At 58.1% G+C, this 14,833-nt stretch overlaps 1 protein-coding gene across 19 annotated transcripts in view; it reads left to right on the top strand.

The window, feature by feature from the left end:
- Positions 1-14,833, top strand: part of RIMBP2 (RIMS binding protein 2) — a 278,098-nt gene that overhangs the window by 231,275 nt on the left and 31,990 nt on the right. For 18 of the 19 annotated variants that reach the window (XR_008615939.1, XR_008615942.1, XR_008615940.1 and 15 more), the window contains 6 exons: positions 1,786-1,895; positions 4,265-5,074; positions 8,412-8,563; positions 9,521-9,982; positions 11,883-12,026; positions 14,640-14,798. Coding sequence is in view for 14 of the 19 variants with exons in the window: in XM_055080474.1 (XP_054936449.1) it covers positions 1,786-1,895; positions 4,265-5,074; positions 8,412-8,563; positions 9,521-9,982; positions 11,883-12,026; positions 14,640-14,798 (1,837 nt within the window). In the remaining 5 variants the exon portion in view is untranslated. The remainder of the gene's footprint in view (positions 1-1,785; positions 1,896-4,264; positions 5,075-8,411; positions 8,564-9,520; positions 9,983-11,882; positions 12,027-14,639; positions 14,799-14,833) is intronic. The other variant, XM_055080475.1, reaches the window with a different exon arrangement.

Here is a 14,833-nt window from a genome sequence, read left to right as displayed (position 1 = left end):
AGCTTCGAGTCCTCCGGGACCCTGCTCCCCTGCCCTCATACCCAGGCAGCCCCCCTTCCATCTCCTCTAAGGGCACTCCCTGCCCAGCTAGACCCCATCCACACAGCTAGACCCCATCCACACAGGTAGACCCCATCCACATAGCTAGACCCCATCCACACAGCATCAAAGGGACCCCTCTGTAAAACGCAAATGCGATCACATCACTCCGTAGGTGACAACTCCTTCCCGATAGCTATTAGCTCTGGAGGTTAAACCCACACTGGTCTGGCCCCTCTCAGCCACGCCCCCCAGCGCTCTGACCCTCACCCGACCTCCTCCAGCAGCTGGCCGCCTGGTTCCCTGAGGGGACCCTGCTCCCCTCCTCCTGGCCTTTGCACGTGCCATTCCCTCTGCTGGAAACCACGTTTGGCTTCACTCCACCTGCTGGGCTTTCACATCATACATCCGTCTGCTTTCCATCCTGAGGCAGATGCCCCGGCAGTCCCTGACTCAGTAAAACCCTCAGGGCGTTGGATGACATCCCGGGACCTCTGGACTCTGAGGGACAGGGCGACGTGGTGTGGTTAAACCCACGCAGGGTGACGGTCAGGAGGCCTCCGTTCTGCTCCCGTGCACACCTCCTCATGAGCTTGTGGCTTTGGACAAGTCATTGCACTTCAGCTGGCCATGAGAATTGGGAATGAGAATAATATCATCTCTGCTCTCCTCACTGAGCGTCAATGGGGATCAAATAAAACACACAGAGGAAAGTGCTGGTACCTCACGGGGCTGCTGGCCCCCAGGGGAGCTGCTGCGGTTTCACCCTTTGGGTGACAGGACGCTGAGTGACACCCTTTGTTCTTTTTGTTTACGTGATCATCTCCCACGATCACTGATGTCACTTTTATTTTCTTGTTGAGTCCTTTCCTGTTATTTTAAATTAATTGACCCTTTAATTAGAAAATCAAAAATTCGTCTCACATGTTTTTTCTGCAAGTTGGACATGACTTTAAAAAAGGTTAATTCCAATATTTTGAGGATTTGAGAAGTGGGCATTTTGCAGTCCTAGTGGGGAGGGGAAGATAAAATGTGCATCCATTGTTAGAACATTTTGGCTGTACATACCCAAGACCTCCAAAATGTGCAGGACTTTGGCCAAACAAATATACTACCTAGGGGCTTATCTTTAGGAAGAAAGTGGGCAGGTGTGGAACATATGTTGATAAGGATATTGGATGCAGCACTGATTATATCAGCCAAAAGTCTGAAGAAATATCGATGCCCAACATAGGAAATTGGTTAAATAAAGTATGTTAATCTCTTCAGTGGAGTATTATACAGCCGTTAAAAAGGATATGATAGACTATTTCATGACGGGAAAGATAATCATGTCATGTTGCAAAGTGTAAAAAGTAAGCAGGTGACTAAAGAGTATATGTCATATGATTCTACCTGTGATCAATAATATATATTGAACGATTATAGGATTAATTACTTTTTTATTTGCTTGCTGATTTGGAAATTTATTTAAAAATATAATTTGGAGTCATTTAAATGTCATCTGATACAAAGGACTCAGTGTACAGCTTGCTTCCAGAACTACCATTTAGCATGACATCTGTGTGAGTTGAGCTATCGATGGCCTGGGTTTTCAGCGCATGGACAATCCACGAGCACCGAACCGTCGCGCGGGTCTAAAATGTCCTGGCGACGGCAGGGAGGAGGCCCGGAGCTCTGCAAGGGACGGGCTGGGGTCGGTCTCCGTCCAGAGCATTACTGAATGGGTTTTGTTTCTCTCCCTAGTTACAACCCCTTCGACGGGCCAAATGAGAACCCGGAGGCTGAGCTGCCCCTCACGGCGGGGAAGTACCTCTACGTCTACGGAGACATGGACGAGGACGGCTTCTATGAAGGTCAGTGAGAGCGTGGCGGGCAGGTGGGGCACACAGGCCAGGCCAGGGCCGGGCCGCCCATCACTCCCGGCCGTCCCAGACTCTGCTCTGACCCTCCCGCCCTCCAGAGTTACGAGATGTTTGTTCCCCTTTTGTCTGATTGAGCGGGGTTCCCTATTTTTAACCCCAAGCAGCCCTCTGACACGGGGTGGATGCCTTCTCATGTTCACGTCCACAGAGCTTCCCAGGAGCTCCGGCAGACACATGGGGCTGACAGATGAGGGTCTCTCCTCCCCTCCTCTCTTGCAGCCCAGCCCCTCCCCCGAGGCAGGACCGGGAACCCTTTCAGGGGCCTCATCTGGTTCGCAGCAATGCCACTGACCTTCAGCCTCTGTCGTTAACCTAGGGTGGCCCAGCCCCGTGTCCTGCCTGCCCACTTCCTGTACCTTGCGCAGCGCGAGATCAGGAAATGGGAATTCCTGTGCCCCAAACTCATAACCTTGGTCACTTCCGTAGCGAGAGGATGAACACGGGGCACCCCCAGGAGCTTCATAAATCCAGATTCCTCGGTTCCCTGAACTCTTCCACTGCCCTGCTAGAAGGGTCTCGGTTTCCTCCTGTTCCCTCTGAGCAGAAATAATTGTTTCTTGCTAAACTAGCAGCTTTCTCTTGTGTGACCTCCTGGAGTTTCCTTGGAGCTGATGGCCACACTCTTGGCTCTTGTCCTGGGGTTGGTGGGCCCCGAGATCAGGTGGCCTCCGCTGAGGTCGGTGAGTGGCAGCCCAGCCTGGGCTGTTTTTCTGAAGGTGCCGGAACCTGGGGTCATTGAAATACTCGGTCTCCATTAGTTACCGGAGAAACAGTGGCACAGCCGTGGGTAGGCCTCCCGAGAAATTTCACCACAACTGGCGGCAAAAGCGCTTGAACGCTTAACATAAATTCACGTTGCCGTCACCGATGTGCGCACCAGGGGAGAACTATGTGCCCAAGGTGGCTGCCAGGTAACCCTCGCTGGAATTCTCTAGAGTATTTGCGCCAGGCACTGTGCCCACATAGACTTTCCAGAGGCCGGATGAAAGGCAGGCGGCAGAGCTCAGCGCTCCGTTGTCCACGCGACAGCGGCAAGCTCACCTCCCCTCGCTATGCATATGGTCACGGTTCCCACCGTAAGGGGTGGCTGTGGCGATAAATGAGGAAGCAGACGTGGGGTCTGAGGATGGGGCCCGGTACACGGGACTTGCTGTCACTCCCATCCTCCTCCTCCTCCTCATCGTTCCTTGTGTCAAATGAGGCTGTGTTTTCCGAGCATCCTCAAGGCAAAGACTGACATCTCGAGACCCGCCCTCTAGCTGGGGACAGGAGCAGAATCAGGGATCCTCATTGATTCTGGGAGAATCAGGACTGACCCAGTGGTCAGCACCCCTCTCGCCCAGGCCCGTCGCACTTCCCTTGAGGCGCGGGTCTGTCTACCGGGAGCAGAGCCCACCCTTCGTTCCACGCTTCCCAGCCTCCCGGGTCCCCGGACCCCCAGTCAAGCCCTTTCTGCGACGTGTCAGGGGAAACAGCCCTTTCCCGCTGGTGTCGCGAGATTACCCAGACCGTGTCATCTCTGAAGCTCCTGCGAACGCTTCCCAGTTTTCCACGGCTCTGCTCTCAGCAGGCTTTCGAGCCCCATGAATAAAGAGAACGCAAAGAAATTAGACCATTTCATGAAATTTAAAAAATGGTCCCCGCTGTGACTGCCCGTGGCCGCCAGAGCTAGTTTGGTGGCATTTTGGGGGCCACTCGGCCTCCAGGTGGTTCTGGGACCAAATTGGTCGATCGTCTCTCACCAAACGGACACACGTTGGGAATTTCGCCAAGACAGACACATTGCTCTGCAAGGGCGGGAAATTCACCTTTTAGTTCCTGTTTGTGTGGTCACCTAATCAGAACTCAGAGGAAGGTGTGGAATTTTTTTAGCCTCCAAACCCACGCAGTTGGCACGTTGTCTGTCCTTCTGACAGACTCTTACCGAGCACCTACCCTGTGCCAGGTGTCCCTGTGGGACTAGCAGGGAGCAAAGTCCCCTGTCCTCCCAGAGCTTCCATCCCCGCTGGAAGGGGGGCGTTGACACACATACGCGGGGGGCTGGCCGCGGTGTGCTGGGTGCTACGGGGGAAGCCAGCCTCACTGGTGGGGCGGCAGATGGCAGGTTGCGGGGTGCTGACGCAGGGGCGGGGGTCCCGAAGAGGTGATGCTGGAGTGATTCCCGTAAAGGGCTGAGGAATCCACTGTGACCCTGCTGCTTTCCGTACAGCAGTCCCCTTGCGGGGAGGCGCAGACTCCACTGCAGGACCTCGGGCCCCCGTGGGACAGTTGGGCGGTAACCCTGTCCTCGTACCCCACAGGCGAGCTCCTGGACGGGCAGAGGGGCCTGGTGCCCTCCAACTTCGTGGATTTTGTCCAGGACGAGTCTCGACTGGCAAGCACTCTGGGGAAAGACCAGGGTCAGAACTTCGTCAACCATGCCGGCGTCGGCTCGGAGGGGGAGCGCGTCCTGGACCTCCACTCCCCGACGCACACGGACTCCGGCCTCTCCGACCACGGGGCGGGGACGCTGGACCTGAGCATCGATGACATCGGAGAAGACATCGTGCCTTACCCTCGGAAAATCACCCTCATCAAACAACTTGCCAAAAGTGTCATTGTGGGCTGGGAGCCCCCGGCGGTGCCCCCGGGCTGGGGCACTGTGGGCAGCTACAGTGTGCTGGTGGACGCAGAGACGCGCCTGAGCCTGGCGCTGGGTGGCAGGACCAAGGCCCTGGTGGAGAAGCTGAACATGGCGGCCTGCACCTACCGCATCTCCGTGCAGTGCGTCACCAGCCGGGGCAGCTCGGACGAGCTGCGCTGCACGCTGCTGGTGGGCAAGGACGTGGTGGTGGCACCGTCCCACCTGCGTGTGGACAACATCACGCAGGTCTCCGCCCAGCTCTCCTGGGTGCCCACCAACAGCAACTACAGCCATGTCATCTTCCTCAACGAGCAGGAGCTGGACGTCGTCCGGGCCGCCAGCTACAAGTACCAGTTCTGCAACCTCAGGCCCAACGCGGCTTACAAGGTGAAGGTCCTGGCCAAGCCCCACCAGATGCCCTGGCAGCTGCCCCTGGAGCAGAGAGAGAGGAACGAGGCCTTCGTGGAGTTCTCCACGCTGCCGGCAGGTGAGCTGTCCTCCCGGGGCGGGGGGGCTGGGGGGGAGTCCCCAAGGGAGGGGACACCGGGATGTCACCCTGTGCCAGGGGAGGGGCGGGCGAAGCAGAAGGGGAGCTGCTGCCGGCAGCCGGCGCCGTCCTGGAGCATCCTTCCGTCAGCCAGGAACCACGGAATACAGCCACGCATGCCTGCGTGTGTGAGAGAGGGAAAGAGAGAACTTGGATTCTGTTCAGGGGCCGTGTTATTGGAAACATTTAACGCTTGCATCTGTAAGAGGCTCGTCCTACAGAAGACAGGAGGAAACGACAGCACCCCAGGCAATTGGAGGGCTCCGTCTTCCCGGTGTCACCCACTCCTGGACGTGCGCTCACAGAGACGAACCATGGAGAGGGTGCCCACAGCGCTCTCAAAATCGTTCTCTCTTCTCATGTTTCCTTTTGATATATACACATGTACGTATATCTATCTCACACATATGGGTGAATCTGCGAAGACATGAAGTTCCATCGTGGATGCTATCTTGGGTTCCGGGCACCCGTCTGCTTCCTTCCCTGCACTTCCAGCTGTAACAGGAGGAGGAATGCACCCCCTCTCCCATCCCCCCACACTGTCTCCCAGGAAACTGTAAAGAGATGGGTTGAGATGGACGTCCTCCCGGGTCGGCTCATCCTCCGATTTATCTAAGGGGCAGCTGCCACCGCTGTCTCCGTGAGGTTCCGTCACGCTGATCTTGGCTGGGGCTCACGTACAAGGCAGCCCTGCCGAGCAAGGCAGCTGTGCCCAGGATGGGAGCCCGAACTCCTGGGGAAGAGCAGCCTTCCTGGAGCAAAGAAGGTCGTGTCTGCAGAGATATGTGAGGGCATATTTTGATACCTCGAGGGCTTTCTTTAGTCCTGTGATGTTCACAGAATTCCCTCAAAATGCCCGTCTCGACACTCTCCTCGGATTTGTCTTCTGTGATTAATCCAGCTCTGCCCAACCTCATTTGTCAGCAGGCTGACAAACAATTCAGTGGTTCTCCAGGATCATTTCTACTAACTGCAGAAAGCCTTCCATCTAACCCGAGACTGGCTCTCCAATTTATGATGGATTTGCTTTTTATTGCATGGTGCTCTCCAGTCTTTTTGAAATCCATCATCAACTAGAGTCTGACCAGCAAGGTCAGGGGCAGGCGGGACAGACATTACTTCAAGGAGGAAGCAGGTCTGAGTAGGAACTAATTTATGAAGGGTCAGTTCATTCACCTTGTAAGGCGATGCTGCATTTCCGGCCTGCCTGTCGGGATGTGTCAACCGTGGACACTGGGAGAGTGAGGACTTGAGCTTTTCACTGGCTCCTGCCGTGAAGTCTTGTGGTCAGCGCTGGGGGGTGAAGAAACCAGAGACCCCAAACCCAGAGACCCCAGGGCCGCCGAGGAGAGACAAGAGCACGTACATTGGGACAGCCGGGAGAGTCTTCGTGGAGAAGCTCGTGTTGAGACTGAGAGGGACCAGGAGGAGATGCTGAGCTCAGGGCCTGTTCCCCTAGGTTCACGCCCAATTCCTGGCGGTCTTAAGTCAGCTCGGGCTGATGTTAACAAAATGCCATAAAATGAGTGGCTTATGAACGACAGACATTTATTTCTCACAGTCCTGGAGGCTGGAAGTCCGAGATAAGGCGTGGGCAGACTCAGTGTCTGGTGAGGCCCACTTCCTGGCTCGTAGACGGTGAGGACACTGTGTCCTCACCTGGAGGAAGGGGTGAGGGAGCTCTCTGGGGCCTTGTTGATAAGGGCACGAATCCCGCTCATGGGGGCTCCCCCCTCATGACCTGATCACCTCCCACAGGCCCCTCCTCCAAGTGCCATCACCTCGGGGGTTAGGACTGCAACCTACGAATTTGGGGGGGGACGCAAACATGCAGTCCGTAGCAGACTAGTGCCTTTGCCTGCCCAGGAGGAGGAGGATTTTGACTGTGGAAATGTCACGAGCGAGAGACATGGGGAGGGCAGCCCCTGAACCTCGTTCAGCCTGAGCTCGACGTCGGGCATATGGCTGGACCAGGTGTCCCCACGTGATGGACGTCAGTGCGACCCCCTCACCTCTGGGCCACTGGAGGGATGGGCTGGAGCTGGCAGATCACAGCTACACAAGTCTTCCCCACCCACAAAACCCTGGCCCTCCGCTGTCACTGCTCTTGTGGTAGAAGTGGGCACCCAGCAAACTCCCAAGCCAGTTTCAGTTCTTGACCTTCGCCCTTAAGAATAATGACCCATCTGTCATGTTTGAATGGACCGTCCAGGTAGAATTTAACCTCTGAAGCTGGTTGTAGGGAAGTTCAGAAGCCCCACATTGCAGCGCGTTGAGGGTGGGTTGCATCAGCCTTACGGCCGGCGCTTCCAACACACAATAGCCGAGCAGCTTCCCTGGAAGCTTAACCTCCTCATCTGCAAAACAAGGATGCGCTGAATTCACAGGACTGTTGTGCGGATCAAGTGATGTAAAGAGTCCAAGGTCAGTAGCATAAAGAGCAGCACATAGAAAATCCTCAGCCAACAGCCACTGCTCCCCACACACAAATCCACAGGGCCGGAGCGAGGTTTTGGAGGATGAAGCTCCCACCTTCCTCCTGAAAGTTACACGTTCCTTTCCAAATGGAATGCCAGTCATGGGAGTTTTGCACCAGACAGACCCAGGGGGAAAAGGAGCTGCCTGTGGGTTACAGGGCAGACAGGTGGTCCTGCTGTCCCCAAGAGCCACCTGGAAGGACCAGCGACATGACCCTTGCCTCCCTGTTGGTTGAAGTAGCTGCTCAAGACTTCCATGGTGAGCGCGATTCCAACGGGTTCGGGGCCACAGGAAGCGGCCCAGCTGGTCAGCCGGGCAGTGTGTGTGCGGAGCCGGTGGCCAGGGCCGGGTGGCTTCGTCAGAACCGTCCCTCTCCAGCTTCCGCTTCTGTCCTGTCCCGCAAGGCGGTGAGGTGGGGGATGTGCGGTCCAGCTCACTGCCCCCAAGTCTGCTGGAGAGAGAGACGGAGGGAGAGAGGAAAGGCGGAGGGAGGGGGGCGCAGAAGAGGACGGAGAGGTGGCAGGGATTCCTTTCCTCTGCCAAACGCTGGGTCCTCGTGGCCGGCTGGCCTGGCCCGGGTCACGGGCTCCCCTGGGGACGGGGTTCCAGGAGGGCACCGCGTGTGTCCGGGAGCTGCCGCTTCCTCACCCTCCTGCCCCGCTTTCACGCTTCATATTCTGCCCGCGACCCCTGGAGGCTTTAACAGAAGATCTCGTTTCCGGGCGCCACCAGCCGGGCGTGGTAGCAGCCCTGCTGCCAGAGGGCCGTGTCCTGAAAGCTCCTCTCCTCTGTCCCCCAGGTCCTCCCGCCCCCCCACAGGACATTGCCGTCCAGGCCGCGGCCACCCCAGCCACTGTCCAGGTCTCCTGGAAGCCGCCCGCCCTGACGGCCACGGGGCTGTCCAATGGAGCCAGCGTCACCGGCTACGGCGTGTATGCCAAAGGGCAGAGGGTGAGTCCTTGCGGGGGCCGTGCTCGCCCCAGAGGCCCCAGCACTCTCCGCTCAGTGGCGGGCGACTCTCCCTCTCTCCTCAGCCCCCAAGACCCACCAGCAGCTAATTAAGCACCCCCTGCGCCGCCATCCCGGGCTCGGCTGCAGGACACGGAGAATTCCATCCTTTTTGCTCCGTCCTCCTTCGCAGAGTGCTCTCTGCTCTCCTCCTGCAGTGACGACCTGCCCTGCCCCGGACCTTTCTTGTTCTCCCCTGGGTACCCAAAATTCCCATCTTTCGAGCCCCACGGTATCAGGGCCCACTCAGTAGATCCCACCAAACCGATTCCTGGCGAGATGGTAGTCCAAATGCCCCGGAAACGCTGCAGGGAAGTGTTAATGCCCGCTGTAGGGGAGCCCGTAATCTCAAGCCCCAGCCGGTCCGGGCACAGGAAACAGACACGGCTGCCCTTGGGGGGCGGAGCTGGCGCAAGCTTCTGTCGGCTCTCCACTCCCCACCCTGTTCCCCGCAGCCCCAGGGCCAGGGCTGCTGCATGGGACGCGGGGCGGTGTCCCGGCTCGCCCCGTGAGAGCGGCCGCTGCAGGGCCCTGTCTCCGCCCAGCTGCCCGCAGAAGCCCAGCAGGCAGGGCCCGCAGGGGCCGCGGTCACGCGCCCGCCACAGCCGGAAGCCCGCCCTGGGGCCACGCTTTGGCAGTAACACGCCCGGCGTTCTGATTCGTCTGCGGCCCCCGCGTCTGCTCCTGGATTGGCTGTGGACGCGGAAGAGGAGGGTGTGCTCAGCGGTCCCCCCAGGCCTCCACCGGCGGGCGGGAGGCGGGGCTGCAGCCCGGTGTGGTTTCCGGCGGGCGGTGTGGTTTGAGCTGGATGTAGGCGGCGCCCAGAGGCCTGGCTGCTGGAGAGGCGCCCGGGGGGCCTGGGGCGCGGGCGGCCGCTGACCCCGCTCTCTCTGCGCGCAGGTAGCTGAGATCATCTCTCCCACGGCGGACGGCACGGCCGTGGAGCTGGTGCGGCTGCGGAGCCTCGAAGCCAAGGGCGTGACCGTGCGGACCCTCTCCGCCCAGGGCGAGTCCGTGGACTCCGCCGTCGCTGCCATCCCCCCCGACCTCCTGGTGCCTCCTGCCCCCCACCTGAGAACTGCTCCCACACCGAAGCCATTAGCAAGTGCCGGAGCCCCCGATACCAAAGATGAACACCTGGGTCCGCACGCCGCGGCGGATGAGGCCTGGGAGCGCGGCCGGGCGCCTGCTCCGGCCCACGGGCACCTGCTGGAGCCGCCCGGCCTGCAGGGCTCGGGCCCGGGGCGGCGGTCGCCCTCGCCCAGCCGCATCCTTCCGCAGCCGCAGGGCGCCCCGGTCTCCACCTCCGTCGCCAAGGCCATGGCCCGGGAAGCCGCGCAGAGGGTGGCCGAGAGCAGCAGGGTAAGGCTGGGCGTTTCCTCGCCGGTACCGCTGCCCGTGCCGTGCGGTCCGTCGCTGCAGCCCAGCGGGGATGGGGCCTTCCATCGGCACCCCGAGTCTGCGGGGAGACGCGCCCCGAGCACTCAGCACCCAGAGTGGCCGCCTTGACTGGGGAGAAGGATGCCGTGTTCATCCTCCAGTTTTCCCCTAGGGCTGCATTCCAGGGCGTTCCAGGCCTGAGCCTGTCGGAATCAACGTGTGTTTTCATTGCGTAGATATGACCCAGATAACCAGAGAAAATGGTTATCCACCAGCCTGGCTTAGCAAACGAGCTAACAGCCCGCTAACCAGGCACTGGTCTGTGTCCAGGGATCTGAGAGGTGCCTCCTGGGACTGGGCTTGGGGGCACATCTTCCTAAACGAGGGTCACCTCCTGGCTGGCTCACTTCAGACTTCTAGCTGTGTGTGTGTGTGTGTGTTTGCGCGTGTGGGTATGTGCCTGTGTGTGTGTGTGTGTGTGTGTATACGCATGGATAGACATGTACGTACGTGTGTGTACATACATGCACACACACTTACATACATGTATGTATACGTAGACGCCTACATGTAGAGATGCATGCACATAAATATATTTGCATGCCTATCGCTAGAAATCGCCTGGACCGTGGGGAGGAGTACTCGGAAGACAGTGTGGCCACGTCCCAGAGGAAATGTGCAATGAGACGAGAAATTGTAAGAAGCACCGGTGAAGGGATGCAGGAGAGCAGGACGTGGACCTGAGCTAGGCCACGTGCCCCTGCCTGCCTGGGACAAACCCCCATCTCTCTCCCTTGGGCGCATTTGTCTACCAGGGCGCCCAGCTTGTCTGCTGCAAGCCCGAGGTTAGGGCCCTGGCAGAGGGGACAGTGGTGGTCAGTGCTCTTCTCCGCTCTGCCCAGCCAGCCCACGGGGGTCTCTCCAGGACGGCAAGCCCCGGCAGTGCCTTCTCTGAGATGCAGGTGGAGACATCCATGCCGGTGCCGGGAGACCCTCACTTCCGGGGCATCCCTGGGCCCGGGCCCGGCCCCCTCCTGGCTGGAGGCTGGGTCAGGAACTTCAGGGGAGGCCAGACCCCTAGAGGTCAGAGCTGAGGTAGGCGGGCCACGGCCAGGCAACCAGAAGGGGGAAGAGGTACCGTGACAGCACTTCAGCGCCTGTTGAGAAACTGGAAATCCAGGCTTTTTGTGAAATCTCCTGATTTGTTAATAGTTACACCGCAGTTTGTACCCTTGACTAAAGGAAATGCCTCAGAACGGGCACATTTATCACGGGCACCCTGGCACTCCGCCCTGATTTCCCGCAAAGCAGAAGCCCAGGTGCTTTGGTGTAGGAAGGGGCTGGCGGGTGAGCTCTGCCCCCCTGCCCTCTCAGGTAGCAGCCACGCATCCCACCACCCTGAGCTCCCAGACAGGACCCCCGAGAGCGGGCTGGAGCCAGAGGCTGGGCCCAGGAACGCCTGGGACAGCCACCACCTCCCCACCACCCCCCGGCCTACCTTCCCCGTTCAGAAGGTGTGCAGAGAAAGCAAACCTCTGAGCTTCCATATTCAAGAAAAGGTTAATTGATCACATTAACAGCCAGGCCAGGGTGGCAAACAGAGGGAGAGGAGGCTTTCTTCAGCACGCACGCGTTACCTCCTGCAAAGGCAGGAGCTAGTTCTGGTGGGCATGGGAGGGGCGGCGGGCACCCAGGGCAGCATCAGAAAACGCCCGCCAGCCTGTGCAGGTCACTCACCCCAAGTCCCTTCACACAGTGTCTCCGAGGAGGCAGAGGAAAGGTTGGAGCCCAGAAGACATGGGGCCTGGAAGCCGCCTGCCCCTGCACCCACCCCCGGGGTCAGGCGGCCTCTGCCCTGACACCTCCCCTCTTCTCTTCCAAGCTAGAGAAAAGGAGCATCTTCCTGGAGAGAAGCAGTGGGCAGTACGTGAACTCGGACGAGGAAGACAGCCACGAGTCCCCCGGCGTCAAGAGGAGGGGCGCGTCGGTGGACGAGTTTCTGAAAGGCTCGGAGCTGGGCAAGCCGGTGAGTGCGGCTCCTGGGTGCCCGGCCCCAAGTCCCGGGCGACGACAATCACAGTCCCTTTGGAAAGTTTAGATTGCACGGTGCCTGCGCCCTTGTGACCTCACTGGGGCACAGTTTCAAAAGTCGGAATGTGAGGGTTTTGCCCTCCCTGACTGCCCTGTGTGAGTATCCATTCATGGGCTGACTTTGTGCTTCAGGTGAGCCTCCAAGTAACCACCTGGTCTCAGTTTAGGCAAAACCTACCATGTGTTTCTTTACTTTCGTTCATCAGGCAGATGTGTGATGAGCATCTGCTAAGTGCTAAGCATCATGGGAGATTCAGAAACTAAACGGTCAGCATCCCACCCTTGGAGGGACAAAAATGTCAGGGCTTCCTGCCCCAGACTAGGCTTACAAGTGACAAATCCGTCCAATGTGGGTTTGGTCTCCAGTTTCTGATTATGCATATTCTAATGGGACTGTCCCTTAATGGTGTCAAGACCTAAGTCTGGGCAACAGGAAGAGTGGGGCCTCGAGAGTCCTGAGATCTTGAGATGTCAGAGCTTGAAGACCCCGCAGATGTCAGATCCTCCAGCCCCCTCAACACACAGCTCTGCAGCAAGGCAGTGTCAGCCTCGCCAAGAAGAGGGCCTTGGAATCTCGCAGACTTGGACTCATTTCCGGGCTCTGTCACTGCTAGTAGTAGGCAAGTTACTCAACTTCTCCAACCATCAGGTTCTTTATCTAAAATTTTAAAATAATTCTATTTGCATTCATTTAAACACAAGAAACGGAATGCCCAACTAATAATGACTAAGATAACAAAGACATTTCATTCTCCCGCATCGCAGGAAGTCTCAGGTAGGAGGTTGCAAGGTTGATTCAGCTGCTCAATTGTGTCCTAGCTCTAGGTTCTGAATCTTCCATTCTTTCGGCCTTTCTCTCATGCTTACAAAGTGGCTGCCATTGCTCCAGTCGTCACACTTTCATATGACAGCACCCCAAGAAGGAAGGAAGGAAGGAAGGAAGGAAAGATGGAAGGAAGGGAGGGAGGGAGGGAAGGGAAAAAGGAGGGGGGCTTTCTTCTCAGGCACATCTCTTTTAACTGGTAGAAAAATCTTTTCCAGAAGCTCCATCAAGACTTCCCATTGCATCCCACTGGACAAAAGAGAGGAATAGGTGTCCTATGAATGGCTTATCCATGATGTATTTGGCAAACAGCAGACACCTCCTTCCAGCCCATGGGTTTATTACTAACTCATCACTGGGTTTGAATCCAGTGAGGTGGTGTTCTTGAGGAGAGTTCCTTCCCATTTGCCTTGGGAAGACCTCTTTCAAACCAACCTGATCTTTGTTTATTCATTTAAAATCAGTTCACTTTTACGTCTTCTCTGCGGTGCCTGACTGAAAGAATTAGGGCTGGAGCAGCTCAAACGCTGGCACACAGACTCATCAGGCTGAGAGCATCTGGGCCGCTTCTCTGAGGGCTCGGCTGGGTCGGGACCCCCAGCCTGGGCACACTCAACGCCGCCTTCCCATCGGCGGGCCGGGAACTTAGTGCCACTCAGGGGCTGCCATGTCTTTATCTAGAGGAGCGATTGAAACTGCGGTATTTTTAATAAGCATGTCTCGAGATGCTATTAAATACACTTGTCTGGTCGCCCACCGGGAGAATAAAGAAATTGCTCTTAATCGACGCTATCCAGCAGAAACAAAATAGCTTTATGCATGTTTGGGGCTCATAAATCTGAGCTCGTAGGGTGTGCAGTTTGAGTTGCTGCAGATACTCGAGATGCTGAATAACGGGCGCTTGCTCTGAGGTGGGAACAGGACCGCTCACTCGGACCGGCCCCCGAATTCCCAGACCCCATCAGGGCTGCTGGTGGTTCAGTCTACACGTTAGCAAGCTACTTTTACTTGCTTTTCTGTTGACCCTCTCCCGCCGTCCCCAGACTCCTCCCCAAGCACCCCCAGCAGCGGGCCTTCCCCGGTGTCAGTGACCAAACTGGGCACAGAGTGGGCGCACCACACGGGGGGGTGGGGTCCCACCCGGGGGTCCCACCCCGCCCGGACCGGGCTGTTCTTTGACAGCCCAGTGTGTGCACGTGTGTGAATCTCAGACTGCACGGTGTTCTGAAAACTCTTAGGCGCCCTTAATGGTGCATTTGCACCCACTTGCCTGCCGCACAGCGCTCCGCTCCCTGACCCTGGATGCAGCGTACACGCTCCCGGGGCCTCGAGTCCTGCTGCCAGCTGAGTTTACAACCTGCCGCGTGAGCCTTTGTCCAGCCACTAGGTTGGAGAGGCTGACGGTACCCAGAAAAGTGATGTTTTCCTGTGTGTCGTGTGAGCCCTCTGGCATTCTGTCCTGCCAAGAGCCCAAGGGGTCTCTGCCTGCCCCCGTCCGGATTTAGAGTTGGGAGGCCTGGTCTGGTCCTCTCTCTGCCATCCCAGCCCACCGCGGGCTTGGGGGCTATGATTCCCTCACCTGTGAGGTGAGCGGCTCTCACCCAGACACCCAGACACGACTGAGCTCAGAAGTGGGCAAAGCAGGGGAGGGCCAGCCAGGAGGGGCCCCAGGTACTCCCGCATGCTGGGGCTGCCCCTTCACCTGCATCCCCTTCTCCTGCCCAGCCGCACTGTTGCCACGGCGACGAGTACCACACGGAGAGCAGCCGGGGGTCCGACCTCTCGGACATCATGGAGGAGGACGAGGAAGAGCTCTACTCTGAGATGCAGCCGGAGGACGGGGGCCGGAGGCGGCCCAGCGGCACGTCCCACAATGCCCTCAAGGTCAGTGCCCAGGGGCGCCGGGCCCCTCGCCGCCG

This window comes from Physeter macrocephalus, chromosome 19, assembly GCF_002837175.3.
Source record: "Physeter macrocephalus isolate SW-GA chromosome 19, ASM283717v5, whole genome shotgun sequence".
Lineage (NCBI taxonomy): Eukaryota > Metazoa > Chordata > Mammalia > Artiodactyla > Physeteridae > Physeter > Physeter macrocephalus.
Note: the sequence above shows the minus strand (reverse complement) of the source record. Positions and strands in the feature narration are given on the sequence as shown.